At 37.5% G+C, this 27,128-nt stretch overlaps 1 protein-coding gene across 2 annotated transcripts in view; it reads right to left on the bottom strand.

Moving 5' to 3' along the window:
- Positions 1 to 27,128, bottom strand: part of VCL (vinculin) — a 115,855-nt gene that overhangs the window by 46,162 nt on the left and 42,565 nt on the right. For both annotated transcript variants that reach the window (XM_046026930.1, XM_046026931.1), the window contains exons 3-5: positions 2,336 to 2,486; positions 2,041 to 2,149; positions 37 to 159 (exon numbers count right to left, since the gene is read on the bottom strand). In XM_046026930.1, the coding sequence (XP_045882886.1) occupies positions 37 to 159; positions 2,041 to 2,149; positions 2,336 to 2,486 (383 nt within the window). The remainder of the gene's footprint in view (positions 1 to 36; positions 160 to 2,040; positions 2,150 to 2,335; positions 2,487 to 27,128) is intronic.

Raw genomic sequence — 27,128 nt, 5'->3', positions numbered from 1 at the left:
TTTCTTTCTGTAAGATCGTGTACAGGCAGAAAATACCTGAAATGAGAACTGGCAGCAACTCTTTCACAGTGTTCATGGAGTTCACCAGCATCACTCGGTGCTCCTGGTGAGTCAGTTCCTGCTGCCTCTCATCAATCATCTTGGCCATCTTTGTCATTCCTGAGGCACAAGGAATAAATTGTGCAGGGTGAGTAGTGAAACGTCCCAGACTGTGGTGTTCGGAGCCTAAATTCATTATGGATGACTATGAAAATCCAAACTGATTGCCCAGATAACTACCACTGAACTGCAGCATTCACGACATAAATGTTCTGAACAGGTCTAACATAATGCAACTTCATTCCTTTCAATTAAAGGTAATTTATGAAATGTAAATCCTAAAAATGACATTATTTTCACACGTTTGACAGAAATACATTCACAAATACAAAAACATACTGAAAAAATAAGTATATATTTGTGAAAAATAAATAGAAACATTTTTCCTGGTTACCACGCATACGAGGTTTGTGTCACATATCTGGCCATTGTGCTTACTTGAGAATCTCATGCAAGCCTAGTACTGAGAAGCCAGGGGCTGAAAAAAAATCTTAAGAATTACAATAATGTGTTTTGTTTTCATCTTTATATTTTTCTGTTCTCTCCAATTTGTCCAAAATAAGCATGTACTATTTTTATAATTAGAAACAAACAAATATTATAAAAATGAATATAGTTAGGACAGCAATCCAAAGCAGCTGGGTGTTCTGGAATCAGACTGCTTGTCCTTTTTGTTTATTTTGGTTATTATTCAAAGGTGCTACGTGATGGTCTAAAGCTTTGGTTTTCAAACTGCTCATGGGATTTCTTAAGTAGTTTCACAGATCATCAAGGGGTACCAAAGGTGGGTAGACACAGAAGGGTTGCCCCTCCCTGCTCCATCCAGAGTACTTCCATTTTTGTCTATTATATGTTGGGATTCTGCATAAGATTTGATTTGAAGAAATAAACTTCTTTTCCCAATGCTATGGGAAAGTGTAAGGAACACTGCTCTAAAGGCATTTCCTGCTGATCTTCAAGGACGGCTCAGAGAAATTCTTAAAAGCCTTAAGTTTACGGGGGCACCTGGGTGGCTCAGTGGGTTAAGCCACTGCCTTCGGTTCAGGTCATGATCTCAGGGTCCTGGGATCAAGTCCCACATCGGGCTCTCTGCTCAGCAGGGAGCCTGCTTCCCCCTCTCTCTCTCTGCCTGCCTCTCTGCCTACTTGTGATCTCTGTCAAATAAATAAATAAAATCTTTAAAAAAAAAAAAAAAGCCTTAAGTTTACGGAATGACTATATCCGAACCTCAGGAAAATACTGTTAAGAACTATTTTACCTAAGACAAAAGGCTTTTATGAGGTGGTATGTGATCTTTAATACCGACAAGTTAAACATCTGATGTGTCTTTTCGTTGGTCTCAGTCATACTTTGAGAACCCTCCAGGTTATGGCACGTGGCTCTCACAGAAAAAGCTGGTATCTGTTCATGTATTTTGAACATTCAATCCTCAGGTGACTAAACAATCTTTTCAAAATGAGATTTAGCCACAGCAGTTCTTCTCTCCTCCTAGGTCTCATTCTATTATGCAGCCCCAGGCTAGGGCATGAATCCATAATAGTAGGCGGGCTAATTAATGAGCTAAGAGGTCATTAAGAGCTACAGGCCAGCTGGCAGGCAGTGAAGGAATGCTATATAATGTGGAATGGAGAGGTCAGAACTCAGGGTGGCCTTACACATTACAGTAATAGAAAAGTATTTCCTACATTCTCCAGCGACATTTGCAATGTCTAGTTTAATTCATTGGGCAGGGCCAGGATTTGTAGAAAGCAGATTCAGCTTTCAGAGACAATGATATCTCCTCAGTAGAAACACAGTGTCAGCTCCAACAGCAGAGCAGAGATACCATCAAAGCCCATGCATCATTACTTATCTTCTGCAAAAAGCAGGGGGGAGTCCTCCTTTCACCTCAATCAGACATGGACATAAAAAACTGTATTAGAAAAACTGGACATGACTGACCTGGTCCAAGATTCTTTGTGTAGGTGACCAAATCTTCCATGGTTTCCACCACCTCTGCCACTGTAAGATATTCCAAAATTCCTTTGCAAACTCTAATAATTTTACGAACCTGAAAATATATTTCAGTTTTTAGTCAAGTGAGTGAACAATAAGCAGAAAATGTGCTAATTCAGCTGGGCATCTATTCAACATTTTCTCATCCTAAACCATGACCAATCCTCCATTATTACCTTTAAGACTGTCTTTAATAAGACTTTTGTCTGGAAGAGGTCTGCATGGGCCTCAGATTGCCTACCTCAGCCTCATCGAAGGTGAGAAGCAGGTCTGATGTGCCAGAGAGGATTCCCCTTGACCCATCGATGAGATAATCTCGAGCGGGCACAGAGTAAGGATCCGACTGAAGCATCTGGGCTGCCTGGACGAGCTTGGTGCAAGCGTTCTCAACCCTGTGGGGAGGAACATGGAGTTAACTCACTGACAGAACCAAGCAGAAGAAGAGGACATACGAATGCAAAGAATGTAAAGGGACACCTTCACTTTTTTTTCAACATGGAAAACAGTCAAGACCAATTTACAAATGGACTTAACTTTTTAGCTCTTAAAATCTACGATTAAGGGCTACACATCCATTCATCCATTCATTTACCTCATTCACTGCACTAAGCCCTTGTTCTTTATTGTATCTTGGCAACAAAAAATGATGACAAAATGTTTTAGACCTTTCACTTTAGGTTGCTATACATCTTTGCAACTCCTTTGTTTTCTTCTTCCTCACCCTATACACATTGCCATTAAAAGACACTATTCAAAGAATGGAAGTCATTGACAACAGTTTTGGATTTAATATCTGGAACTAATAAGCCAAAGCATTGTGTTAAGTGAAATTTAATAATTGGATAACACAAAGTATTAGGAGGAAACAAAAAGTATGAAGTAATGCATAAATTTCCCATTCATCTAGCTAAATGGACTTGACAAATCCACTGGACTGTTTGAAAACAACCCTGTAAAACTATATTGTTAATTAAAACATCACTAGCATTAATAACTGGACCAGTTATTAATAGTTCAATGTTAATACAGTTTAATAACATAGACAACCCGATCATATGTAACAATGAATGAATGAATGAATGAATGAATCAGTGAAGAGTAAGACCTCACGGCTAAGGTTTTGGATCAGTATTAAAGGACTGGTTGTTTACTATTCCTTTTTAATTTTTAAATTAATTTTTTAATTTAATTTTAACTTACAGAATATATATATTCATATTTATGAGTCAGTGAAAAACCACCCTCTTTCCACTATCTCCTAGGCATTCAAATTCCATCTACTTGCAACCAATGTTATGGGTTTCCTCTGTATTCTTCAAAATGAGACACTTTATGCATACAGAAACAAAAACAGGCTTCTACCTTTTTTAAACAAATAGGATCATACCAGACATACTCTGCATTCTGCTTTTCCAACTTAATTTAACTTAGAGATATTCTAATAAAAGTACATAAAGAGCCTCTTCATTCTTTAATGTAACAATACAACTAGTCCATAATTTATTAGCCTGCTACATAAATCACTGTGAAAAATGTCATTGTAAAAGGTATATATCTGTAGGACACAGGCCAGAAAGGAATTGCTGAATCGAAGGTGTAGACACAGTTTTGACAAATGCTGCCATACTGCCCTCCACAGAGATTTACATTCCCCCCCACAATGGATGACAGCAGTACCTGCTTCCTCCGTCTCAACAACTCAGCATTTAGTCAAACTTAAGTTTATCCTCACCAATATGATAGACCAAAATTGGATCTCAATATAGTTTTTAATAAAGGTGAAATTCACATAACATACAATTAGTTGTCTAAGGGGTACATACAATTCAATGGCATTTTGTGTATTCACAGTGATGAGCAACTGCCACCTCTCTCTGGGATCGAAACTTTGATCACTTCAGAAATGCACCCTGATCCCATTATGTAATCACTCCCCATTTCCCCCTTCTCCCCCCATCCCCTGGTAACCACTAATTTGCTACCTGTCTCTACGAATTTACCTATTCCGGATATAACATATAAAGGAAACATGTGACTATGTGACTTTCTGTGTCTGGCTCCTTTCACTGAGCATAAATGCTTTCAAGGTTCATCCAGGTGATAGCCTGTGTCAGTGGTTTGTTTTTTTCATACCTGAATAATATCTTATATGTGCATATGCAAAAATTTTTAAATTTGCTTATCCATCCATGTATTGATGGACATCTGGGTTATTTCCACCTTTTGGCAAAAATGCTGCTACTAACAGTCATACACAAATCTCCACATGGATTTAGGTTTTCATTTCTCTTGGATATATACCTACAAGCGGAAGTCTATGTTAATTTTTTTTTAAGGATGTGCCAACCTGTTTTTCACAGCAACTGCACCACTCTACATTCCCACTGGCTTTGTTGAAGAGTTCCTATTTCTTTACGTCTTTGCCAACACTTGTTATTTTTTGGTTTTTAAGGTTTGGGGGGTTAAACCCGTCCTACTGGGTATGAACTGGTATCTCATTGTAGTTCTGATGTGATTTCTTTACTGACTGTAGCTGTTGAACAACTTTTCATGTGCCTGTGGGCTATTTATATATCTTCTTTGGAGAAATGTTTATTGAAGTCCTTTGTTCTTTTTTTTTTTTTTAGATTTTATTTATTTATTTGTCAGAGAGAGAGAGAGTGCACAAGCAGGCGGAGTGGCAGGGAGAGGCAGAGAGAGAAGCAGGCTCCCTACTCAGCAGAGAGCCCGATGTGGGACTCGATCCCAGGACCCTAAGACCATGACCTGAGCAGAAGGCAGCGGCTTAACCTACTGAGCCACTCAGGGGCCCCCCCTTTGTTCATTTTTTAATTGGGATGTCTGTCTTGTTGAGTTGCTGAATTATTTATATACTCTGAGTATTAAATATTTATTAGATATATAATTTGCAAATATTTCCCCCTATTCTGTATGTGCTTTTTACTCAACATAGTTTTAATTTGCCTTTATTTTATTATTAATGAAGTTAAGAATATTTTTTAATTGCAAAATAAAATTACACAAAGACCGTTAGACAATTATGCTCAAATACCACATACACAACAATCAGACTTCAGAAATGAAATATTACCAAGTACTTTAGAAGCCCTACCCTAACCAACAGTTCCTTATTTTCCACAACTAATCATTTCCTGATTTTTATTAATTAGTCTCTTAATTTTTTCTATACTTCCAGCACCTATGTATCTATACATACCTAAACAATGCATCATTTAGTTTTGTCTATATTAAAGTCTTAAGTAAGTGTAATTCCACTGTTATATATGCTTCTGTGACTATTCTTCTGTTCAATATTACAATTTGAGAACTATAGCTAATATGTCATACACTGTATGGATATACCATAATTTATTTACCCATTTGACTTCTGATTATTGTGTTTTTTACTGGTGTTTATATCAATACTACTACTATGAACATTCTTTTCTTTTTTTTTAAGATTTTATTTATTTATTTGAGAGAGAGCATGAGAGGGGAGAAGGTCAGAGGGAGAAGCAGACTCCCCACGGAGCTGGAGGCCCAATGCGGGACTCGATCCCCGGACTCCAGAATCATGACCTGAGCCGAAGGCAGTCGCTTAACCAACTGAGCCAACCGGGCACCCCTCCTTGAACATTCTTGTACTGGCTTCTGGTGCACGCGAACAGCATATCTAGTAGTGGAAAACTGAGTTGGATAAAATGCATATATTCAATTCAACCAAGGAAAACCAAACAGTTTTCCAAAGTGGTTACAGCAGTGTTCACAAGTGCTCCACAATCTTACCAACACTTGGCATTGTGAATTTTTAAATTTGCCAACATGGTCATTGTGAAATGCTAAATTATTGTGAATTTAATTTGCATGTTCCTGTTACTAATGAAAACGTTGTGGGTAGTTTGTTGTTGTTGTTGTTGTTGTTGTTTTTAATTTTTAGTGTTTATGGGCCCCAAAAGTTATGACAGGTAGCATTTTTGTTGTCATCCAGCTCTAAATAATTATCATTATGACATCTTTGACCATGAATTGTTTGGATATTTTAAAAAATACTTCAAAAAATAAGGGGCTTTTCTAGTTATCTTTTTGCTATTGATTTATCATCACATGCATCATGCCAGAGAATATGGCCGGTAAGATAACATGGCTTTGAAATGTGTTGAGGCTATCTTGATGGCTTAACACATGATCAATTTTTATAAATTTTCTATGTGTGCGTGAAAACAAGGATATGCTCCAATTTTTATGTGAAATATTTTACATATTTCATTAGCTCAAGCTTGTTAATTAAAATTGTTCAAATTTTCTACATCCTTGCTGATATTGTCTATTTCATCTATCAATTACTGAGTGATGAAACTTCCTAACATAACAACAGATTAGTCTATATCTCCTTGTAGTTCTATTTGTTTTATACATATTGAAGATAACTTTTTTTTTTAAGATTTTACTTATTTATTTGAGACCAAAAGAGAGATCACAGAGGGAAAAGGAGAAGCAGACTCGCTGCTGAGCGGAGAGCCCAATGTGGGGCTCAATCCCAGGACCCTGGGATCATGATCTGAGGCAAAGGCAGACACTTTACAACTGAGCCACCCACGTGCTCCAAGCTAACCTTTAGGTACATATAAGTTTATAATTATTATATAACCTGATCCTATTTGTCATTATGTAACACCTCTCTATGTCTTCAATAATGTTTGTTGCCTTAATGTCTCTTTTGTCTGACATTAACATTCCAAATCAGTTTTCTTGGACTATTTTCAATCTCTCTGTCATTATGTTTTAAATTATCTTTTTATATAATATATAGCTATATATTTTTAATCCAGCTTAAGAACTCTTAACTTAATGATTTAGCCCATTTTAAATTTATTAATATTACTGGTATATTTAGAATTATTTCCCTTTTTTTCAAGATTTTAGTCGTTTATTTGAGAGAGAGAAAGAGCAAGAGCAGGGGGAGGGGCAGATGAAGAGAGAGAAGCAGACAGGTGCCAGACATGGGGCTCGATCCCAGCACTCCAGGATCATGACCTAAGCAGAAGGCAGACACCAACAGACTGAGTCACCCAGGCACCCCATCCTTTTATATTTTTTAGAATTTTTTTACTTTTTTATTAGAGAGAGTGGGAAGGGTAGAGGGACAGGGAAAGAGAGAATCCTAAGCAGGCTCCATACTCAGCACAGACCCTGACTTGGGGCTCAATTCCACAACCCTGAGATGACGATCTGAGTGGAAATCAAGAGTCAGACAATTAATCAACTGAGCCACCCAGATGCCCCTAGAATTATTTTCATATCTTATTACTTATTTTCCATATAGCCTATAATTTTAACTTATTTTTTCCCTGTTTCTTATCTTTTTTTGGGGGGGGAGGGGGAGATTGCTAGTTTTTTCTACCTTTTTCTTACTCCCTGTACTAATTGTGAAGGTTATGCACTCTGTTCTTTTTGAGGTTACCCTAAATATTTTAGCATTCATACTTGGCATGTTAAAAATCTAAAATAAAAGCTGTCCTCTTCACACAGTTAGCAGTTCATCAGTCTCATAAAAATCTAAAATGAGTCAATATTTTTACCTCCTTCCCAAAGAATGATCTTAGGATATTTAATTCCCAATCATCCTTTTCCCGAGCTTTTTGCCATTGTTTTCAAGTTTTGCTAGACGTTTACATTGTGTCCATGTATAAAATGTTTTATCTTTCATTTTAAATGCTTAAATCTTACTAGATATCACATTGTTATACTATATAAGTCAAAGTTTGTTTATATTTACCAACAAAGTGTCTCATATTTTGGCTAATCATTCCCTCTCATATCTCAGGCCCTACAACTAGAATCATCTGATTCTGTCTGGATTACATTCTTTAGAATTTCCTCTACTTAAAAGAATGATGTCAACATGTAAATATTTTTGTTTGAAAATGGATATTTTGTCCTCTACTTCAAAGACCATTTCAGTAACACAGATTTCTAGGTTGACAGCTGTTGTATTGCACATTGAAGGTATTATTTCTCTAACATAACAAAAGAAGCAGAAAAGGATATGATGACAGAAGGTAAGAGTGATGCGGGGCTAAAAGCCAAGGAATTTAAGCAGCTTCTAGAAACTGGAAAAGGCAAAGAAACAGGTACTCTAGAATCGCCAGAAGAAATACAACTCTACTAACCCATTTTGGACTTCTGAACTCCAGAACTGGAAGACAAAACATTTGTGTTGTGTTTGATACAACAATGACATGACACTGGCCTCCAACTGTAATTTGCCAGGCATACGGATGGGCATGAAAACACCACCCACAATGAAAAGAAAAAACAATAATTTTAAAACAATCAGAAATGACACACATGACAGAATTAATAGACAAGAACATTAAAACCATTATTAAAACTGTATTCCATATGTTCAAAAGGTGAAGGAAAGTTTGAGTATATTATTTTTTTAAAGATTTTTATGTATTTATTTGACACAGAGAGAGAGAGAGATCACAAGTAGGCAGAGAGAGGGGAAGCAGGCTCCCCGCTGAGCAGAGAGCCCGATGTGGGACTCGATCCCAGGACCCTGAGATCATGACCTGAGCCGAAGACAGAGGCTTTAACCCGCTGAGCCACCTAGGTGTCCCAAGTTTGAGTATATTAAATAAATGAAAGATTAAAAAAAAAAACAAGCCTCAAACAGAACAACTGGAAATGTGTCTCAGATACAAAAATACACTCAATAAATTACTAGCAGATAAGATACTGCATGAAAAAAAGATTAGTGAAATTCAAATCATAGTAATTAAAATTATTCAAAATGAAGCAGGGAGAAAAAAAGACTTTAAAAAAAATGAATAGATCATCATTGAGCTGTAGTACAACTTGAAGCAGCCAAATATATTTGCAATTTGAGTCTCCAAAAGAGAGGAAGGAGGAGACAGAAAATAATATTTGAAGAAATGATGGCCAAAATTTGTCTATATTTAATGACTATTATAAAGCCCCAGGTCCAAGAAGCTCAATAAACCCCAAGCACAGAAAATATGAAGAGAACTACAACAGGGCACATAAATTGCTTAAAGGCACGTAAATAAAACTGCTTAAAACCAAGATTAAAGAAAAATATTAGGGGGCATGCGCGGCTCAGTGGGTTAAGCCTCTGCCTTCAGCTCAGGTCATGATCTCAAGGTCCTAAGATCGAGTCCCACATCCGGCTCTCTGCTCAGTGGGGAGCCTCCTTGCCTCTCTCTCTGCCTGCCTTTCGGTCTACTTATGATTTCTTTCCCTGTCAAATAAGTAAATAAAATCTTAAAAAAAAAGAAAAAATATTAAAAGTAGCAGGAGAAAAATGATACTTTAAACACAGAGGAACAAAGAGTAACAGACTTCTCATTGGAAACAAAGCAAGCCATAGGGCAATGAAGTACTGAAAGAAAAAAACAAACCTATCCACCTCAAAATCTATACCCCCCAAAACACACATTTCAAAAATTAAGGTGAAATAAAGACTTTTTCAGATATGTAAAAGCTGAAAGAATTAATCAGCAGCAAACCTGAACTATAGGATAGGTTAAAGGAAATCTTCAGGAAGAAGGAAAATTATAGCATCCAGAAACTTGGATTTACAGGGGGAAAAAAAGACAACTATCAAACAAAAAAATGATATAAATAACAAAATGTTAACTATGTGAGTAAACATAAAGAAAATTCTTATTTAAATATGTTTAAAATACAACTGACTACACAAGAACCTTTTAAAAATTGAAGTTTAAAAAAGTAAAGTTGATTCAGCTGGCTAGATTCACAGGAAGGACTGGCCGGGCCAATGATTATGCCAGATGTTTTCCATAAATCAAATGAACCACAATTACATGGAAACATACTTAAGACAGGTATACAATGCACAATATGGCAGAAAATACATGCTGTGCAACTAGTTAAACTTATGATTAAAAATGTTTCTGAAACAAAACAAATGAGCAAGAGGGAAAAAAGAGCAAGACAAGCCAAGAAGACTCTTAACTGCTGAGCACAAACTGATGGTAATTACCGGGGGGGGGGGGTGGGGTGGCGGGGAATGAAATAGCTGATGGGGATTAAGGTGTGCTCTTGTTGTGATGGGCACGAGGTGTCGTGTGAGTGTTGAATTACTATATTGTACACACCTGAAACTAATATAACACTATAAGTTGTTTTTTTTTTTAAAGAAGATTTTATTTATTTATTTTGGAGAGAGAGCACAGACAGAAAGGGAGAAGCAGACTCCCCACTGAGCCAGGACCTGATGTGGGACTCGATCCCAGGACCTTAAGATCATGGCCTGAGCCAAAGGCAGATGCTTAATGACTAAGCTACCAAGGCGCCCCATAACACTATATGTTAACTATAGTGAAATTAAAATAAAATAAATAAAAATTTGTAAATGAAAAGTTTAAAATATTCAAAAGAATATTTTATATTATTATAGATTATAATTTATGATATTATTTATATAATATTAAAAGAATATTCAAAAGAATATTTCAAAAGATCTTTAGGGATGGCCACTCACTGAAGACCATTAGTTGAAAGAGCACTGACGTCTTGCTTCAAGATTTTTTATATCCACTCTTGCTAATTCAAACAGCTCTCTCTCTCCCCTCTTCTGCTTGTCTAACCACTATTTACTATCTTAGATTCTGCCTTTAAATGACTCTTCCTTCAGGAAACCATCCCAAATCTACAAGTACCTCTCCTATGTGTTCCCACGAGATTTATCGCACCCTCTCAGTTTTCTCTATTTTCCCCAAGACTCTAAGTTCAGCAAGGCCAAGAAACTTGTCTATCTTGTTCATTAATGTATTCACAAAGCAGAGTGCCTGACACATAACAAATGTCCAATAAATATTTATTGAATGAACGAATAAATGAATTTTCACCCAGTACAGGCCCATAAAGATCATTAACTTTAAAAAGTCACAAAACTTGATTTTATTTCCAGGTACCATGAATGCTGATGAAATTAAAGCAAACAAACGTAGGAATCACAGAATACAATGGTTTTGCTACACTTGCTTGCAAGGATCCAGTACTGCATAAGTGTTTCAAACGTGGAAAAAAACAAAAACCATCATGGAGAAAAGAAACAGAAAAAAAAAGATGAAATCGAAAAGCTCTGCAGAAATCAATTTGATTCTCCACTAATGGTTCCCTTGTGTGGTAAAATGATAGGGCTAAAACAGACACTGTACCATTTTTTCTACAATAAGACATCTGATCTGTACATTAAAATTTAATGGCATTCATAAAAGCCAAACAAATCCCACCATGACTAACCGGCGGTTAGAAACAGATATGAGTCTGTTTTGTCTGCTGAAAATGAGATTTTATTAAAACATTCAAGCTGCCTTCTTCTTAAAGTGAACTTCTACTTTTTAAGACAAATCTAAATTTTTTAAAAAACATTTTAAAGAAAGTACGGAGAAGTTCTGTTTCCTAAATAATTATGTATCTTGACTATATCCTAATAATATTGATTTAGACACTTTAAATCAATCAACTACCAGTTGATTGTTGAAAGAGAAGTTGAAAGCTTCTCTCTGCCTTTGAGTCTTCAACTTAAATTAACAGAAAATTCTTATGCTTTAGATCAGTGGACCAATGACAGCCCCACAGGGGCTCACTCATAAGCCACTAATCCATTCTTTCCAGGATTACACATGATATAACTTGATACAATTTAAGATATGTATATAAAGACCCCTAGCTACACAGTCCCATGTGATTTCAATTATCACTAATCAAGGAGCTTAAGCTTATGGTGAATTTTTAATTAAAGAAATATAAGAGAAAAACAGATCCAGATATTACAGAGATTGATTGCCATAAGTCACTTTGCTGGTTGTACTAGACCACATCCAATCTTAAATTCCTTTAGTTTCATTCATTCATGTATTTGTTCCTCTAACTACTGAGGACCTGCTACGAATCCTAGGAACACAAGGTATTTTTAAGTCCCTACCTTCAGAAGGTCACCACCTCAGGAGGAGAAGACATACAGGTAAACAAAAATGGCCTCAGTATTTAGAAGGACATTGAGCACAAGCCAAGGGGACATAAGAGTGGGAAGGGTCATTTTCACCTGAGAAATTAGGAAAGTAGTGATGAGGAAGGTGCAGACATCGCTTCTGCCTCAGAAGCTCAGGACTATTCACAGAGATGATCCTCTGCACAGCGTCTCTCTGCGTTGTTTTTCCAATGGAACAATATTCTCTACCTCACACACACACACGCACGCATGCACACACACATAGTCCTTTCTGTGAAAAATAACATGCATTTGTCACAGACCTGGTTTGACTAGAGAGGGCAGTCTACTCTCACAAAGTGCGGGGAACCCATCCACTCTGAAGCCACACACCCTCAGTCTGCTCCTCCAAAAATCACCTAGCCGGGGCGACTTGGTGGTTCGGTCATTAAATATCTGCCTTCAGCGCAGGTCATGATCCCAGGGTCCTGGGATCTAGCCCCGCACTGGGCTCCCTGCTCTGCAGCAAGCCTGCTTTTTCCTCTTCTACTCCCCTTGCTTTTGTTTTCTCTCGCTGTGTCTTTCTCTGTCAAATGAATAAATAAAAATCTTTAAAAATCACCTAGCAAATCCCAGCTCACTGCTTTAGCAGAGGGAAGAAGAGAGAACTTCAGAACAAAATAATATAAAGGAAACAGTGCACTGGGCCTAATTAGACAATACTGCTCCATAATATAAAACTGAAAAGCTCTCTAAAACATCAACAAATTAAACATCTACCCACTGCAAAAAAAAAAAAAAAAAAGAAAACAAATATGTTGGGGGGGGGAAACCTATGAAAATCCCTGTTTAAATAAAATCTGAATTTAATCAGTATAGCCATTTAGGCTATACACACTGTCACACATACACACACACACGCACACATGCGTTCTGTTTGCTAAAAACTGAAGTGCTGTGAAACAGAACACCTAAAAATTTGATTTCACATAAGTCAGATTACCCTGGAGCACACCCAAGGAAGCAGGTGTTAACATTTTGGACCTGTCCTTTCAGGAGAGAGAGAGTTGGTCAGGCCACACTCATATCCATCTCACAAAACAACATTTGGAAGACAGGAAGGAAAGAGGTGAAAGAAGAAGAAAATGATCAACTGGCGGGTGAGGCTCCCCTCCCACCCCACCCCCATGGCCACTGCACTCAGCACCTCCATCACCGCAATTTCCCACCAGGCTGGCCTTGGCAAAATTATTTGGCAGGCAAAATTGCCTGTCAAGGCTATTCCTGCTCTTATCTTAATCCTTGCTGAGACTTCCTTTCCTTCCCATCTGTGTAGGGTTTCTCAGAGGTCAAGAAAGACCCAGATCACTTCCAAGTCTGAGAAGCCTATCATATTTCAAAATTAAGAAATGCAAACTCAGGGCCATAAAAATGGTGGTACACTTAAGTGTTTACATCTAATAATTTTAATTGCACGATAAACACCTTTTTAAAGGATTTTATTTATTGGGGGGGGGGGGGAGCAGAGGAGGAAGAAGAAGAAGAGGGAAAGAATCCCAGGCAGACTCCATGGTGAGCCCAGAGCCCAAGACGCAGGGCTTGATCTCATGATCTAGAGATCATGACCTGAGCCGAGACCAAGAGTTAGATGCTTAACCAACCAAGCCACCCAGGTGCCCCAAACCTTCTTTTAAGAATCCCTCTTTTAGGGGCGCCTACGTAGCTCAGTGGGTTAAAGCCTCTGCCTTCGGCTCAGGTCATGATCCCAGGGTCCTGGGATCGAGCCCCAGCCCTGTATTTGGCTCTCTGCTCAGCAGGGAGCCTACTTCCCCCATCTCTCTGCCTGCCTCTCCGCCTACTTGTGATCTCTCTCTCTCTCTCTGTCAAATCAATAAATAAAATCTTTTAAATAAATAAATAAATAAATAATCTCTCTTTGGGGGCATAAAAGTAGCCAGTCCATTAAGCATCAGCCTTAGGCTCAACTCATGATTCCAGGGTCCTGGGGTCGAGCCCCGCATGGGGCTCCCTGCTCAGCGGAACCTGCATCTCCCTCTCCCTCTGCCTGCCGCTCTGCCTACTTGTGCTCTATCTCTCTGTCAAGTTTAAAAAACAAAATAAAACCTTTAAGACTCCCTCTTTTTCTCTATGACTACATATGTGGTATCATTTGAAAATAATTTACAGTCCAGACCTGAGCCTGAGAGAGAGGCCAGGGTATGGTGTCAGGGTCAGGCCCTCAAATTCTTTCTGCTTTCCCATATTTAGAGCCTAGCCTCAGTTGAACATATGATAAGTGAAAATGACTGCTGAGGCCTTGAAAATTCTCCCTTCACCAGGCATTTAAGCATTTAAATCATTAACCTGAGGAATAAGCTCTTGTGAAATTTCAGGCATCGGCAACTGACAGTTCAGCCTATTTCTAGCGTCCCTCCTATAGGAAGTCCTGCCTCTATAAGCAATTCATTTCATCCTCAGATCTTATTGTATATATACACAGGATTGAAAAGTAGTAATAAAAATAATGGATGTGAATGGGATGCCCAGGTGGCTCAGTCGGTTGGTCAAGCATCCAACCCTTGGTTTCAGCTCAGATCATGATCTCAGGGTCCTTGGATGAAGACCTACAGTGGGCTCCACACTCAGAAGGGAGTCTGCTTGAGGATTCTCTCTCCCTCTCTCCCTGCCCCTATCCTCACTCACACTCTCTCTCTCTCTTTAAAATAAATAAATTCACCTTTAAAAAAAATAATAGATGTGAAGATTACAAAAGTCTCAGGAAGATGTGTGAAAATAAACATTTCTACTATATACTCGCCATCTGGCACAAACTTTACTTCGAAACCTCAAAAGTAGAATCATCCATGGCATCCCAGGACTAGGACTAGCCAATATGCTTTGGTCCTGGTGTTGCCATTTTGAGAAAGGTCAAGGATCCTCAGCCATTAGTCATCTAGAAACCTGAGTGAAGGCCACAAGAATAGTTAACAGTTTTTAGGAGGGAGTTGGGAACACTGAGTACAATGACAAACTTTAATCCAGTCCAAGTAGAAAGTACATGGTAGCAATTCACCCGCATGTGCACTGTGATAACAGCAAAACAGGCTGTTCCTGCCCCGTGCTCCCAGATTTACAGATCCTCCGGGCCCCCAGCCACCAATTACTCCTTGCCCTTTCTTAACTCAGTGATAGCACAGGACACTGCATGTATACACCCAAAACTAAAATTAGAAACCACAATGAATCATATTTAAAATATCCAAAGCCTTTTATGGGCCACACCAATCTCTCTTTGCTGAACATGTACACTGAGATACCAAAGCTAAAAGATACACAGAAACACCAGGGGCTCACTAAATTCTTTTCTTTCAGATGAGAGTAGGAGAGTAGGTGACTGGTTTTATGTTGGTCTTCAAACAAAACAGGATTCTGCCAGAGCCGAAAGATTAACTGAAGAGGAAGTGGCATGTTGGAAAGGAAGGTTAAGAGTGTCACTAATGCCCAAACCACATGCTCTCTTCATTCTTGGTAGGCCACTTATTTGAAAAGTAGAGTATGAGTCATACCCTTTGAATCCTTTAAAGCCTGAATGATTAGTAATAGTCTTTTCCCCCACTTCCTTCACACCCTGTCAAATCTGCCATCTGTGAAGGGAGAGGAGATTCGAGCCTGCAAGGTTCAGGCAAGAGCTCTGCTACCTCTAGATCCATTGGCTCCTATGGTCCTTCCTCCCTCTCATGGGAGGATTACAGCAGAAACAGAAGGCTGCAGAAGCAAGTGTGTCTTACAGATACCAGTAGGTTTTTAATGTATCTTAAAGCTATTGTGATGAATAAAACAAAATTTTATTTTAAAACATTATAAAATCACTGCATCTTTCATTCTTACCCATTTTTAGACAAATAGTAATAAAAATCTCATTATTATTATTTGAAGGTCCTTATGTTAAAAAAAAAAAAAAGTTGATAATCACTGTTCTACAGCAGAATGTAATGAATGAGTTAGGAGTATAAATATCTAAATACAAACTGGAATGGCTATTCCATTCCCAAAAAACTGCCAAGAACTAAGATATGGTTTACCAAAAAATCTGGAGATACAAGTCAACAGTAGACTAACATCAATCAACAGTTATTCTTTGAAAACAGCAATAAACGGGTGCCTGGGTGACTCAGTCAGTTGAGTGTCTGACTTGATTTCAGCTCAGATCTTGTTCTCCGTCAGGGTCATGGGATCGGGCCACATAGGCCTCCACGCTCAGCTGGGAATCTGCTAGAGATTCTCTCTCTTCCTCTCCCTTTGCCCCATCCCCTGCTCATGCACACGAACATGCTCACTCTCTCTCTAATAAATATATAAATCTTTTTCTTAAAAGGGTAACAGGGTGCCTGGGGGGCTGAGTTGGTTGGGCCACTGCCTTCAGCTCAGGTCAGAGTCTCTGGATTGAGTCCCACATCGGGCTCCCGGTTCTGGAGGGAGTCTGTTTCTCCCTCTGACCTTCTCCCCTCTCATGCTCTCTCTCACTCTCTCTCGCTCAAATAAATGAATAAAATATTAAAAAAAAAAAAAAGGCGGGGTAACAAATAACAAAATACTTGACAGAATTTAGGACCCAGGAGAATCATAACCTTGTAACCACTTACTACTAATAATATTGCTTTGAGATATATAAAGCTAAAGCTGACAATTATGAGAAAAACTGACAAGCCTACAATTACCGTAGGAGATTTCAACATACTTCATCATAGACTGATAGTTCAAACAGACAAAACAGTAAGGCAATAAGAAGTTTCATTGGTAATATTTAGGGGCTCCTGGTTGACTCAGTAGAGTATGCAACTCTTGATCTCAGGGTTGTGAGTTCAAGTCGACTCCATGCTGGGTGTAGAGATTACTTAAAAATAAAATCTTGGGGCACCTGGGTGGCTCAGTGGGTTAAGCCTCTGCCTTCGGCTCAGGTCATGATCCCAGGGTCCTGGGATCGAGCCCCACATCGGGCTCTCTGCTCGGTGGGGAGCCTGCTTCCCCCTCCACACACACACACTGCCTGCCTCTCTGCCTACTTGTGATCTGTTTCTCTGTGTCAAATAAATAAATAAAATTTAAAAAATAAATAAATAAATAAAATCTTAAAACAATTATAATAATAATGTTTATATGTTGACTTAATGCAAGCAAAAAAGAATATACTTTCTTTTCAAGTAAACATAGCACACTTAGCAAAACTGACATATATTCCAAAAGAATTTCCAAGAATTGATGTTATATCAATCATGTTTTGGGCACAATGCAATTAAATTAGAAATAGAACAATAAAAAGATAGTAAAAAGAATTTTGAAAATGTTAAAATGCACTCCTAAATAAAGCATATCATTAACGATGAGATCACAACCAAATCACAACTATTAAAGTTTCTAGAGCTGGAAAATTCACAATCCCATCTACAACTGCATCAAAAAGAATAAGAAACCTAAGAATAAATTTAACCAAGGAGGTGAAAGACCTATATATTGAAAACAATAAAACATTAATGAAATAAATTTAAGACACAAATAACCAGAAAGGTATCCCACATCCATGGCTTAGAAGAATTAATATCATTAAAATATCCATCCTACACAAAGTAATATACAGATTCAATGCAATCCCTCTCAAAATTTCAGTGCCATTTTTCACAGAAATAGAACAATCCTAAAATTTGTATGGAACCAAAAAAGATCCCGAATAGACAAAACAATCTTGAGAAAGAAGAACAAAGTTGGAAGCATCACACTCCCTGATTTCAAACTATGTTACAAAGCTATAGTAATTAAAACAGTATGGTATTGGCTTAAAACCAGACACATAAATCAATGGAACAGAGAGTTCAGGATAAACCCACATATGTATGTTCAACTAATTTAAGGCAAAGAAGTAAAGACTATACAATGGTGAAAGGACAGTCTCTTCAATAAATAGTGTTGGTAAAACTGGAGAGCCAAATGCAAAAGAATAAAAGTGGATCTCTACCTTTTTTCTTTTTTTAAGTAGGCTCCATGCCCAGCACAGAGTCCAATGCAGAACTTGAACTCCCAACCTCAAGATCAAGACCTGAGCTGAGATCAAGAATCAGATGCTTAACCGACCGAACCACCCAGGTGCCCCAACACTAGACCCCTATCTTCTATCACTCACAAAAATTAACTCAAAATGGACTCGAGACTTGAATATAAAACCTGAAACATGATACTCTTAGAAGACAACGTAAGTGGTAAGCTCCTTGGCACAGGTCTTCATGATTTTTCTAATCTAACAACAAAAGAAAAAGCAACAAAAACAAAAACTACATCATACTAAAAATCTTTTATACAGCAAAGAAAGCCATCAACATAATGAAAAGGCAACCTAGTGAACAGGCGAAAATATTTGTAAATTGTATATCTGATAAGGGGCTAATATCCAAAATACATAAAGAACTACTACAACTCAAGAGCAAAAAACCCCAATCAATCCAATTTAAAAATGGGCAGAAGATATGAAAGTACATTTTTCCAAAGAAGATATACAAACCGCCAAGTGCCCTATATCACTAATCATCAAGAAAATGCAAATCAAAACCACAATGAGATATCCCCTTATACCAGTCAGAATGGCTATTATCAAAAAGACTAGAAATAACAAGTGTTGAAGAGGATGTGGAGAAAAGGGAACTCTTGTACACTGCTGGTGGGAATTCAAACTGGTGCAGCCACTATGGAAAACAGTATGGAGGTTTCTCAAAAAGTTAAAAATAGAAATATCGTATGATCCAGCAATTCTGCTTCTCGGTATTTACACAAAGGAAATGAAAACACTAACTTGAAAAGATAAATGCACCCTTATGTTCACTGCAACATTACTTATTAGAATAGCCATGATATGGAAACATCTTAAGTGTCTATCAACAGATAAACGGATAAAGAAACTGCTATATATAATTAAATATTATTTGGCCATGGGGCGCCTGGGTGGCTCAGTGGTTTAAGCCTCTGCCTTCCGCTCAGGTCATGACCCCAGGGTCCTGGGATCGAGTCCCGCATCGGGCTCTCTGCTTGGCGGGGAGCCTGCTTCCTCCTCTCTCTCTCTCTCTCTCTCTCTCTGCTTGCCTCTCTGCCTACTTGTGATCTCTCTCTGTCAAATAAATAAATAAAATCTTTAAAAAAATATTATTTGGCCATAAAAAAAGAAAAAATCTTGCTATCTGTAACATGGATGGACCTCAAGAGCGTATGGTAAGTGAAATAAGACAGAGAAAGACAAATACCATATCACCTCTCTTATATGTGAAATCAATCAATCAAATAAATATATGGATGGATAGATGGTTGGATGGATGGATGGATGACCAACCAACCAAGCTCACAGATACAGAGAAGAGACTGGTAGTTGCCAGAGGCAAGGGTTGGGGGTGAGAGAAATGGATAAACTGTTTTTGTCCTTTTCTTTAGTTTAAATACACTGAATAATAATACAACATACCAATAGCTCCTTCCAAACTTGTAGGAGAACTTAGAATAAAATTAAGAGCCTAAAATATATTTATTTTAAAAAAGAAAGCTTGAACATAAAGACTGAAATATTGAAAGTAAGGTATTTAAATAATAAACAATATGAAATGAATAAGTCATGGGAATAAAAGGTATAGCATAGGAAATATAGTCAATGGTGTTGTATGGTGATAGACGGTAGCTACATTTGTAAGCACAGCACAATGTATAAACTTGTCAAATCTCTTACGTTGTACACCTGAAACTAATATAACATTGTGTGTCAACACTACTTTAATTAAAAAACAAATAAAAAATAAACTTAAAGTAAGTAATTAATATGAAAGAATTTAATGAAATAGACCATAGAGGGAAAACAATAAAATATAAATCTCTAGAAGAGTAATAAGAAAAAAGGCAGAAATAAATAATACTGAACAAAAAAGATGATATAACTAGAAATGTTACAGATGAAAATAATAGTAAGTCACTATGAACTTCATACTAATAAATTTGTGAGCTTAGATGAATGGATAACTTTTTAGAAAAGTATCAGATTAACAAAGTTGACTCAAAATGAATTTAAGACTGGAATTACATAAAGAAAAAAAAAACGACACTGAATGAGTAATCAAGTTTCTTCTATCAGAAGATACTAGACCCAGGGTTTTACATGCAAGTTTGGGCAAACTTTCAAAAAACAAATAATGTTTATTTTATGTAAACTGTTTCAAAAACTAGAAAAAGATCCTATTTTATGAAGTTAAAATAACCTTGACACCACAACTGGATGAGAACAGACCAAGAAAATTATAGATAAACATACTTCACGGACAAAGAAGCAGTATCCTTTTGAAATATTGGCAAAATTGAATTTAGCACTGTATTTTCTTTTTTAAAATCACAACCAAGTAGGGTTTATCCTAGAAACACAAAGATGGTTCACTATCACAAAATCTATATTCAGGGATGCCTGGGTGGCTCAGTTGGTTAAGCGTCTGCCTTCCACACAGTTCATGATCCCGGAGTCCTGGGATCAAGTCCCACATCTGGCTCCTTGCTCATCAGGGAGCCAGCTTCTTCCTCTACCTACCCCTCTCTCTCTCTCTGACAAATAAAGACAGAAATCTTAAAAAAAAAATCTGTATTCATGAGTAGACCGGTCTGTCTCATAAAGGATAAAAAGTGCATTATCATATCAATAGATACAGAAAGAGCTTTAAATAAAAACAAGCAATCATGTTTTGTTTTGCTTCTTTTTTTTAAGACCTTACCCTAGGAGACAAAAAAAATTGGGGGAAAATGTTCTCTGAGAAAAGCTTTAAAAAGCAATTACTTTATTTGAAGAAAAGGACTCAGAAAGAAAGATTGAGAAGCTAAGGAAGGAAATTAATAATCACCAAATGTCTTTTTTTTTTTTTCAGGTACTTTCACATACATTATCTCACTCATTTAAGCCTCACAAAAACTATTAGCCCAAAAGAAGTCCTTGTAATGAAGTGAGAAAGAGTCTTAGCATACTGGAATGAGCGCAGCGTGGGAGTCAGGCCAGGGTTTGAATCCTGCCTCTGCCATTAACGTACTGGGAGACTTTGCAACAAGTTCCTGAGTCTTCCTAGGTCTTTGCTTCCTCAACTACAAGATGAGGTGAATTAAGAATACAACTTGAAGTACCCAGTTCATAAAAGGTATTCAGGAAATGGAGCTATTTTTATAAGGCTCTTTTGCTGTAGTAAGGAAAGAACAATAAAGATTTTAAACAGAGGTGGGGGAAAAATTTTTAATCTTGAGGGACGCCTGGGTGGCTCAGTGGGTTAAAGCCTCTGCCTTCGGCTCAGGTCATGTTCCCAGGGTCCTGGGTTCGAGCCCCGCATTAGGCTCTTTGCTGGGCGGGGAGCCTGCTTCTCCCCCCCTAACCCCAACCCCACCTGCCTCTCTGCCTGCTTGTGATCTCTGTCTGTCAAATGAATAAATAAAATCTTTAAAAAAAAAAAAAAAAGACCCCCATTATTTAAAAAAATTTTTTTTAAATCTTGAGAATTTCTTGATTTGGGACTTGACCAAGATAGGAACAGTCAAGGTAATAATCAAGGGAATACTTGTGTCTAATTATTTATAGTGTTTCTGTTTGGCTTGGAGCAGCAAGGCAGACACAGCCAATGACCTCCATTCATCTACAAAATAAAACAGTTGGAGTAAATAATCTCTAGGATTCCTTTTAACCTTAAAATGTTATGACTTTAACTTCTTTACAGCTTAAGAGTTGCAAGACACTGCAATACATCACAAACTACATCTGTAATATTCCTTCTGTGGAAATACTTAGGAAAAGTGTAAACTGTTATCGTCTATGAGTGGTATAAAATTAGCACTGCCTGAGAGAGAGGGATGGACCACATGACTTCGTGGAAGGTCAGATGGTGGAAAGAGCATGGAATCAGAAGCCACGAGACCACCACCAGGAAGAGTGTTCTGCCACAGAAGAAGCTAAGCTGACCATGGGTGAGTTAAAGTTGGTCAAACCTCAGTGTTTTACTGTAAATCAATTTATCAGTACTTGAAGTTGTTGTTCTCAGAAGATGGAAATATGTAAATACCTGGCCCAATAATATGTACTTGATAAATGTGAGTTCCCTTGGTCCCTTGAGTTTCTTTCAATCATATGATTTTGATTACTCTGTAGAAATAGAAACCAAAGGATTACACAATTAAAGTCTGATTTATTTCTTAATCAGAAAGTATACAAAGTAAACCAAGGTCAAATCCCTGCCAAAGTGTTTGGAACTCTTTTGCAAATTAATAATCCTGACTCAGAGTACATTACTGAAAAGGCTTAAAACTTAACTCATTTTTGTTTGAGAAACTCTGTGAAAAACAGTAGTATGCAATTATGTTTAATGTAGCAAGTTCAAAGGTGAACTATTGAAAGTTTGAGTGTTTGCTCTAGGTCAAAAATGCAGTAAGTCAGCCAGCAGATGTGAATAACTGTCTCACAGGACCTTGATTATCTATGTTAAGAGACAAAAATCTTCTCTTAAATAGCAATGGAAAGGATCACCAAAAAACTCAACTTAAAAAATAAAACATTAGAATCACACATGAGCCCCAGATAAGCAAAGTGCACTGAGTGATATGATCAAAGAATTAATTCTAAAAAGAGATATTCTGGGCACTTTCACTGAGAAGAGTGGTTAAAAATATAAATCTCACCACAAATTATTCTGAGTGTTCAAGATCATAAGCAAAGGAAAAGCTAAATATAAGGACTGGTGATCTAAAAATATGACACCACTATTTTAGGTCTAAAGAGATCTAAATTAAGTGTAAGCATGTTTCAACACTTTGCAAACTTCTTCGTTGTAGTACACGAATATCAATCAAGGTAAAATTGTACAAATATTACTGTAATTGGGGTTACTAACAAACTTTAAGAGTTAAAACAGGGCAATTTTCTAGGAAATATTATTAATGGTAATCACACAGAGCGTTAATAGTACATAAACCCTTTCACATGGTATTTTAGGAACATTCTTTTATTCAATAGGCCTAGACATTACAGTATGTTTCAAAAATAATCCAAGCTGCTGAATCAACTCAAGTTTTGATGATTTCAAGCAGACTGTTCAGAGCAATGCTGAACAGAAAGTGGCAACCCTTTGCAATTCTAAATCAAACTATCATTTGCCTGCCAATAGACAAAGCCACTGATGCCCTTTTCTAGGAGTTCATACAACAAGGACCACCTCACAAGTGACTCATTTTCATACATTCAGATACTGAACACCCTTGGATAGGATCCAAAAACTGCCTCCACATTCATTTCTGCCCGGCTGCAGAAATAAGAATGAAATTCCATTGTACGCTACAACAGCAATTTTTTCAAGGCAAATAAAATAGTTTGCCATGAACATTTTTTACCTATAAGGAATCCATCTGGAAGTAAATCCACACTGGCAGAAAATGAATCTGGTAGGTTCATAGAGCTCACTCTCCTTCACTAGCCCCTATTATCCATCCAGTATTTGGCTATGAATGGTGAAAAACCACTTTCAGCTCATCGAACTGAAAAGCTTCTGGGACACATGGGTGGCTCAGTTGGTTAAACCACTGCTTCGGCTCAGGTTGTGATCCCAGGGTCCTGGGATGGAGTCCCACATCCGGCTCCTTGATCAGCAGGGAGCCTGCTTCTCTCTGCCTCTGCCTGCAGCTCTGCCTGCTTGTGTGCTCGCTCGCTCTCTCTCTCTCTCTGACAAATAAATAAATAAATAATCTTTTCAAATGAATAAATAAATAAATAAATAAAACTGCAAAGCTTTTCTGCTACCCAATTCCAAATTCCTCTGCCTGGCTTCCAAGCACCTTTATCACCTGGCAGAACTTACCCTGGCTTAGTTTCTACCACTCCCAACATGGCCGTCCCTCTCCTCACAGGCCCTATGACTTGCTTCTGCACTTCATTCCAACTGGAGTATTTTCCATCTCCCCACATCTATCTTTCCCAAATCCCACTTCCCACATGCAACGTCTTTCTTCTATTCCTGCTTACGGTGATAGCACTTTCTCTGCATTGGTATTATATAGCGAAAGTCAGTCTGCATTATAGCTCTTATTTATTTATTTACTTACTTACTTGAGAGAGAGAGTGTGCAAGTGGTGGGGTAGGGGCAGAGGGAGAGGGAGAGAGAAACCCAAGCAGACCCCACACTAAGCAGGAGCCAGACACCAGGCTCCGGTTCACCACCCTGAGATCAAACCTGAGCCGAAACCAAGAGTTAGACACTTAATGGACTGTGCCACCCAGCTGCCCCTCTACATTACAGCTCTTCAATTTGAAACTTCTTAAAGCATTTTTTTAAACTTTTTTTTTTTTTAAAAGATTTATTTTTAAAAAGCAATCTCTATACCCAACATGGGGCTGGAACTCACAACCCTGAGATCATGAGTTACATTGCTCCACCAACTGAGCCAGCCAGGCATCCCCTTCTTAAAGCATCTTAAAAGAATTTTTCTGCAACAGAAATTTGTTCCTCCATGATACACAGAAGAATAAAAACCACATGGGAGCACCTGGGTGATTCAGTTCATTAAGCATCTGCCTGCGGCTCAGGTCATGATCTTAGGGTCCCGGAATCAACCCCAAGTCAGGCTGCCTGGTCAGGGAGACTCTGCTTCTGCCTCTCCCTCTGCCTGCCAATCTCCTTGCTTGTGCTTTCAATCCTCTCTCTCTCTCTCTGTCAAATAAATAAATAAAATCTTAAAAGAAAGAAAAAATAAACCCTTATGTGTGACATTCCCCCACATGTGTACCTGGAATTATGCACAATTTCCAGCCAACAGCTATAATTTCACTAGTATCTTTTTTATTTAAAAAAGCATAATATAAAGCAAGTGAATATATTATAGTTCAATAAAAATTAGAAGAAAAAAACAATTACCTAGTAAACAGGGATGAGAGGGATGTTTTTATACATGTGACTCTGAATATGCTCAATTTATTTTAAAAAAAATAAAGCATTTGCAAGTTTTGGCATTTTATTATTGCTAACAAATAACTTACAATACATCTTACAAGTGATCTTCATAATACACTGGTAAGAACTACCATCTATGTAGCATGTTTTATGCTAGACATAATAGAAGGTAATCAATAAATACTTAACCAATTAGTACATCTAACTCATTAATCAATTACACATAAATATCGCTGCTGCCTGATAATGATGATGATTGACAATGATGCAAAATACTCTTCTGCTGACAGTCTCTAAAGGAACAAATGACTTCTTACAGGGAAGATCTAACCAATATTATGCAAATCTAACCAATATTATAACAGTACAGCATGACCGTTACAATCCTCAAGTTTATGAAGATTGAGACAGTTTCTTTAGCAATCATCATGCAACCCTACACCTCCTGTGCAACAGTGTGGCTATTATTACAATCTTGGGTAAAATTAGTATATTGTCAATGCTATCTGCTAGGGCAGTTAGAGATCAGACAACTTTTGCTCCACCGAAGTTTCTGTAACAGTGCAAATTTTGCTCTATGTTATAATGTTCTCACTTTTACAATAAGGAATTGCCCAAGCACTAGAAGGCCCTCATTGAAACTTTTAACTCAGATATACAATTTTTAACTGATATTAAACCTATTCTCCAACATATCAACATGACCTTAACTGCCAGTCTCTCAAATAGACCATGATGTGATTTTGACAAACCCCCAATCCTAAAAATGTCAAAAATCCTGAAAATATATCTTTCCGCAAAAAAATCTCTAAACGTATTATCAGATTGCTTAGGTATAAATCTACCTACAGGCCAGGAGTCTTCTGTTTTCTCTAGTCCTAACATTCTAACATTCTAGGAGCAGAAATTAATCTAAGAATAAATTTTTAAAACATCTTTTAGTCTTTAGCATTGCCTAAGCAGACACTATTTAGAAGTCTTCGTAAAAGTGGATGACAGAGGAAGCTCTGTCATGCCCTGGAAACCTCCAAACATCAACCAAACAGCCCAAAAGAATGTCCTACTCAACAGTTCCAAGGATGTCATTAACTGCTTCCATCTGTTTCCCTCTCTGTCCCCTCCCCCTTAAAGCCAAGGCATCTACTAAAGTTATTTTCTGCTACATTTTGCATTCTAAAGAAAAGCAAGAAAAGCATGAAGAGCCATAATATCTTAAATTATGGAATATTTGCCCCCAAATCTGTTTGACAACCATAGCCATATTATTTATACTCTATCCTATTTCCAAGTAACATATTAAGTTATGTACTTTTTAAACATTGCTCAGTAAATTTTTCAGTTAATCGTAACATAGTGTTTTTCCCTGATTCCCCACAGAGACCAGGATTTTTCCCCCATGGTGGAATAAAGGTTAAAACCTCTGAACGGTTTCATCTATTGATGATCCCTATCTAAATCAACTGTTTAAAATTGCATAATTTTATTTTGCATAATTATGACTTTCTAATTCTGTCATTAATTCCACATTTGTTGGTTAGAATTCCCCTCATCAACTAGGGTTATTAGGCTACTCTGAGATAGTCTGTACAGGGAAGGCAAGATAGTTACAATTTTGGAGGAGGGGAGAGGACAACTTTTGACATCTATTCCCTTAGCAACTTCCAAATATACAGTACAGTACTGTTAACTATAGTTACTGTGCTGTACATTATATCCCCAGGACTTATTTATCTTATAACTGAACTCTGTACCTTTCAACCACCTTCTTTCACTTCCCCCCATTACTGTGTGTGTACACACACACACACACACACACACACACACACACCCCCCATATTTTCTTTATCCATTCATTCTGATAGACATTCAGGTTGTTTCTATGTCTTGGCTATTATAAGAAATGTTGCAATGAACATGGGAGTGCAGATATCTTTTTGAGATAGTGATTTTGTTTCCTTTGGATGAATATATAGAAGTAGAATTGCCAGATTACATGGGAGTTCTATTTTTAATTTTTTGAAGAACCTCTGGAAAGGCAAGATAAATGCTTAATGTTTTTTTCTCTAAATTAC

The sequence above is a fragment of the Meles meles genome, chromosome 13 (assembly GCF_922984935.1).
Source record: "Meles meles chromosome 13, mMelMel3.1 paternal haplotype, whole genome shotgun sequence".
NCBI lineage: Eukaryota > Metazoa > Chordata > Mammalia > Carnivora > Mustelidae > Meles > Meles meles.
This window is presented reverse-complemented; position numbering and strand designations above follow the sequence as displayed.